At 46.5% G+C, this 6,000-nt stretch overlaps 1 protein-coding gene across 1 annotated transcript in view; it reads right to left on the minus strand.

The window, feature by feature from the left end:
* LOC140651122 (BDNF/NT-3 growth factors receptor-like) overlaps positions 1-5,338 on the minus strand; it is a 209,422-nt gene extending 204,084 nt beyond the window's left edge. The window contains exons 1-2 of the mRNA XM_072860241.1: positions 5,198-5,338; positions 4,747-5,120 (exon numbers count right to left, since the gene is read on the minus strand). Coding sequence (XP_072716342.1) covers positions 4,747-4,958 — 212 coding nt within the window. The 5' untranslated portion in view covers positions 4,959-5,120; positions 5,198-5,338. The remainder of the gene's footprint in view (positions 1-4,746; positions 5,121-5,197) is intronic.
* Positions 5,339-6,000: the final 662 nt, after the last annotated feature.

Genomic DNA, 6,000 nt, shown 5'->3' on the forward strand with positions numbered 1-6,000 from the left:
TAAATAATTTACTCTATAAATTACTTATCCTGTCTTATTTATTAACAATTCTAGAGTGCTTTATATAACTGCATTAGAAATTTACTTTGTGGTTTTGAAATATATACACTACACAATCACCTCTCTCTTTTACAAGGGAAGAGCTAAAGTCACCTACTATTTTCTGAGAAGCAGTTCTTCCTGAAATACACCAAATAATTTCAAACCTCATTCACCTGAATAATCATTAGACAATGTATTAATGACTTGATACTAGAGCTGCTAAACTAGGCCAGGAATATACTTGCACTGCAAGAAGATACTTTGATAGCAAGGACTATGAAGAGTCATATACACTGAGATATGCTAACAGTACATTTTACTTAAAGAGAAAAAATTAGATCAGGCTTTTTACAAAAAATCCTGAAAACTTTTAAAGTGACTAATTTACTATCGTATTAATATTTTTGCTCAAGTGATCATGCTTAGAATTACTCATGTGCCATTGTATCTATAGTGTATGGATTTAAAAATATTTATATATTAATTTCACTCTCACCATTCTTGCTCCTTAGCTCTTAGTTTGAGCTTCAATGGCTGATTTCATGATTTCAATTCAGGCCTCACTTTGGAGTTCAGTTTATCTCTAATAGCATCAATACTACAAAACAATTATTATGATTAAGCTGTGTTATGATAAACAATTTTAGCATGGGCACATGCTTTCCAGACTGAGACCAGCACATGTCAGCACCCTAAGCAACAGGACAAAAATCTAATCTTATTGGCTGCTCACGGCTTGGACAGGTATACTGTTTGCTGGGTAAAAAACTGGCTGGATGGCCAGGCCCAAAGAGTTGTGATGAATGGAGTTTACTCCAGTTGGTGGCCGGTCACAAGCAGTGTCCCCCAGGGCTCTGTGTTGGGGCCAGTTCTGTTTAATATCTTTATCAATGATCTGGATGAGGGGATCGAGTGCACCCTCAGTAAGTTTGCAGATGACACCAAGTTGGGCAGGAGTGTCAATCTGCTTGAGGGTAGGAAGGCTCTACAGAGGGATCTGGACAGGCTGGATCAATGGGCTAGGGACAATTGTATGAGGTTCAACAAGGCTAAGTGCTGGGTCCTGCACTTGGGTCACAACAACCCCATGCAACACTACAGGCTTGGGGAAGAGTGGCTGGAAAGCTGCCTGGCAGAAAAGGACCTGGGGGTGTTGGTTGACAGCCAGCTGAATATGAGCCAGCAGTGTGCCCAGGTGGCCAAGAAAGCCAATAGTATCCTGGATTGTATCAAAAATAGTGTGGCCAGCAGGACTAGGGAAGTGATTGTCCCTTTGTACTCAGCACTGGTGAGGCCGCACCTCGAATACTGTGTTTAGTTTTGGGCCCCTCACTACAAGAGAGACATTGAGGTGCTGGAGCATGTCCAAAGAAGGGCAACGAAGCTGGTGAAGGGTCTGGAGAACAAGTCTGATGAGGAGCGGCTGAGGGAACTGGGGTTGTTTAGCCTGGAGAAAAGGAGGCTGAGGGGAGACCTTATCACTCTCTACAACTACCTGAAAGGAGGTTGTAGCAAGGTGGGTGTCAGTGTCTTATCCCAAGTAACAAGTGATAGGACGAGAGGAAACGGCCTCAAGTTGCGCCAGGGGAGGTTTAGATTGGATATTAGGAAAAATTTATTCACCAGAACGGTTGTCAAGCATTGGAACAGGCTGCCCAGGGAAGTGGTTGAGTCACCATCCCTTGATGTATTTAAAAGATGTCTAGACGTGATGCTTAGGGACATGGTCTAGTGGTGGACTTGGTAGTGTTAGGTTAACAGTTGGACTCGATGATCTTAAGGGTCTTTTCCAACCTAAATGATTCTATGATTCTCTTAGAGGCACAGGATTTTGGAAATCTGTCTTTTATCCATCAGAAGAGAAAACTGTGCAAAAACAACTAGAAAGAGGAAGAGTGAGAAAGATAACTAAGAAAAGCACCAGGCAGAAGTACTCCTATGTCCTCCCATACCAAGTTTCAGCAGCTGAGTCTCACAGGGCTGATGCAAAAGTGCTCTGGAGGTCTTTCTGCTGATTTCAGTGGATTTGGATGGTGATCCAACTAGGAATAAAGTAATACCTGGACTGGAAAGAGAGCGTTTATTAAGCTCTAAAGTGCTATTTATCTGTGGGCCAAAATAGAGCCAAGGCATCTAGGTACCAAGTGGTGGAGGCTGTTCAATGTGTGGGAAACTGCAGCTGTTATTCCTACCAGCACCACCCCAGCTTTCTATCCCACTTCTCAGAGCCAAGGGGAAACCCTTGCTGCCCACTCATACCCTGCCTGCTCAGTGTTATCCACCTGGCCCACAGCCAACCCTTTGTACCACCATGGGTTTCACATGCCTGACCCAACCATGCAGCATCCCACCTGCAAAATTCCCAGTGCACATGGCCTTCTTCCCAAATGAGGATCTTTACTCAGGCAACATTCCCAGGGAGTCAGTGGATGTTTTGCCTAGGACTGTGGGACCCACTCCAATCAAGAGCAGGACATAAGCAATAAATTAAGGATTGGTCTCAAAAGACATTCAGGAAATATAAAGGAATATATTACAAGAAATTAAGTGTCTTATGCTCTTCTCACTCTCATTTGTACCAAGAGTAATTCCACCAGAGATCAATGGAATTGTGTTCCTGTAACTATAGAACATATAAAAGAAAAATCAGGCCTGAGGCTTCCTAAATAAAATGCATGCTACAGCCTCTTAAACTGGTTGCTTAGCTAGAATAAACAAGATATGCAGTGTTAAAAAAATATGTTTTCACATTCTGTATCTACCATATTAGAAATGCTTCCTAACATATTTATTATTTGCTGAGTTCCCACAATGAAATAATGTGGCAGCTGCAGAAGTCCAATTTTTAATTTATGTCTACAAACTAATTAAAGGGCCTTCATGCTTTATGTTAAAAAAGAGCATCTTAAATATGTGCAATAGCATCTCCTGAGAAATTCAGTACTCCAAATTATTTTTAGATAATCAAACACAACATGCAATGTCACAGAATGATACAGTAAAAATTGAAAAGAAATGTGAAGATAAACAGTGATGCTGAAAAAACACAGAAAAGAATAAAACCCAAAAATATCTATGCAAAATGACTGGACATGTTTTAAGTTGATCATGTCTAGCATATATATTTACATATGCATTTTTTCTCTGATCTTTTAAACAGAGCTTAAGTTCTAGGGGGAAATTGCTGAGTTACTTCCAAACTGAACATACTAGATAACAAGGCTAGCAAAGCTTATAAAAATGAGCAATTGCTTGAAGCAATTTTTTTTAATTAAGCAATCCACAGAATATTAAACAAACATCTGAAACAATAACTGTTGTAACAACTTGGAAACATTACTTCATTCTCTTAGTTCCTAAAAATCTACCGAAGGTAGGCCCTGTATGAGTAGAAGAAATTAATGTCTCCATCTTTTTCCCCACACATACATGGGGAAATGCAGCAAACTGACTATAAGAAACTGCAGAAAGGTAGCCCAAGAGCTAGAATTAATCTGAAGTCACACCAAATTTAATGGCTTTTTCACATTGTTTCTAAAGGAAACTGAAAAAGAGGAGAAGGGAGAGAGTTAGAAATCTGTATATATTTTGGAGGGAAATATTCTGTTATCTTTTATATTAAAAATGTCATGGGAAACGATGCAGAAACAGCAGGTGCTGGGGAAGATGGAAATGGACAAAACAGCTGTAGAGGGGTTTTTTCCCCATATCTATCATCTACAAATCTGGTATCCAAAATTTTTGCTCAGCAAGTCTTTGCAGCTTTTCTCAGGCAAAGTACGTAGATTCCACGGAGCTGTAAAAAGGATGCAGGACTGAACACAAAAAGCTACTGGATTCCTTTACTGAAATCATTTGCAGTCAAACAAGGTTGGAAATGACACATGGGTAAGAGGGGGAAAAAAAAAAAACCAAACACCAAAAAAACCCCACCTTCCACTTTCCTCACTATTAATGAGGGTTTCCTAATACTCCAACACTTGCTGAGAGAAAGCGCAATGTTCATTCTCCTGCAGACAGTATTTTCTCCTTCCAGCCACCTTATAGGGAAGGGCAAAGCAGGCTCGCGTGCCTATGGCCAGGGCAGGGAAGCTAGTTTGCTCTCCCTTCTATCAGAATGTGCTGCATCGCTTTCTTCCCCCCCCCCCCCCCCCCCTTATTTTAAATAGAAAGAGAATATAAAGTGGAGATCTGAGAGGGGGGAAGGCCACCCACCAAACTCTCCATTCACAGGAATAAACGGAGGGAGCAAAAATTTAAAAAATAAAAATAAAAAACCTTTCCAAATCTGCTGCCGACGCAGAAGCGAGATTTGGGTGGTGCGCACTCCACCCCACCCCCCCGGCAGATGCAGGGGCCGGAGGCGGCAGCTCGGCTGCGCGCTTCTGCAACCCCAGGTATTTCCGCGGACCCGTGACCTCCGCGCCGACCTTCTGCTGCTCCGCTTCACTGCCTGTCCCGCTCCCAGGAAACTGTATCGCGGGCAACTAGGATTTATCATCTAAATGGGTTCGAAATGATATATCTGGGAAGTCAAGTCCAAATTAAATCACACCGGACATTTAGGCTTCCAGCTAGAATCAGTCCGCGGAGCAAGTGCATTTCAGCGCAGGGAACTTCCCCTCTGCCCACCGTCCCCACGTCGCTCCGGCGGCTCCATCCCCGCCACCCCCGCGCCCGGGGCTGAGGCCAGGCCGTACTCACATCTCGGTGACATTGTCGCCCTCGGCGTTCCGCTGCGGCACGGGGAAGGAGATGATGCCTGGCGCCGGCTCCGCACACCAGATCCGCCAGGAGCTGCAGTGGCAGGACGCGGGGCAGCCCTGCGCGCCCCACCAGGAGCCCAGCACCAGGCAGCACAAGCCCCACAGCCGCGCCAAGCCGGACCCCGGCCGTCTTCGCTGCCAGGACGCCATGCCGCCCCCGCTCACTCCAGCGCTGCCTCGACGTCCTCCACCTACCGCTACTGCCGGGGAGCACGACCGGAGGGTGCGCAGCCTTTAGAACCGCGGGCCAGGGTTCACATGGACGCACCGCAACCGCCCGGGAGGCTTTGCAGGGCGCGGAACCAGGCGCTGCTGCGGGACAGAGATAGAAAGGGGTGATGAGAGGCGAGAGGGACCGCCGGCACGGCGTGGCGTGGCCCGCCTAGTACCTGCTCTGTCCCCGCGGGCGGGCAGCGGCGCTGCCTGACCCGCGGCGGTTCCCGATGATGCTGCAAAACGCGCGGAGCGGCCGAGACAGGTGGCAGAGGCAGCGCTTTTACCTACGGGGGCTCAGCCGACCGCTGCCCGCGGTAGAGAAGGAATGGAAGAAACAGCGCAGGTCGCGGCGGAAGCGGAACGCAGGGCGCTGTGCTTGCAGCTTTACGCACCGTATCCTCCTCCCTCCAGCTGATAAATAAAGCAGCCGTGGCTCTTGCTCCAGCCCAAGCTCGGGAGCTGCCGGCAAAGTGACGTGAGGTTGACGTAAAGATGGGCAAAAACTTTGCAAAATGAGCCTGAAATTAAAAAAAAAAAAAAAAAAAAACAAACCCAGAAAAACAGGGACAGAGACAAAAGCAACAAGGCAGGGAGGAGGGAGGAACTGAGAAAGTGAGAGAGAAGAAAATGAAGGGGGGGAGACAGAGAGACATGGAGATGAAGAGTAGGAGGAGGGGAAGAGGGAGAAAGACAGAGACAGAGGGACGGAGAGAGATAGGTGGCGAGGAAGAGAGAGAAGGAGAGCGCCGGAGAGGGAGAGAGATGAGGGAGAGACAGTGACACAGAGAGAGGGGCGGAGAAAGAGATTATAGGAGAGAGATGGAGAAAGAGAGACAAGGGGGGAGATGGGGAGAAAGAGATGGAGGAGGGGGAGAGACAGCGGGAGAGAAACGGAGAGAGAGGTGGGGAGAGATTAAATGGAATACAGAGGGGGGGAGAGACAGAGGGGAAACAGGAGGGAGAGAGAGGCAGAACG

Source organism: Ciconia boyciana, chromosome 4 (assembly GCF_034638445.1).
Source record: "Ciconia boyciana chromosome 4, ASM3463844v1, whole genome shotgun sequence".
In the NCBI taxonomy this organism is placed as follows: Eukaryota; Metazoa; Chordata; class Aves; order Ciconiiformes; family Ciconiidae; genus Ciconia; species Ciconia boyciana.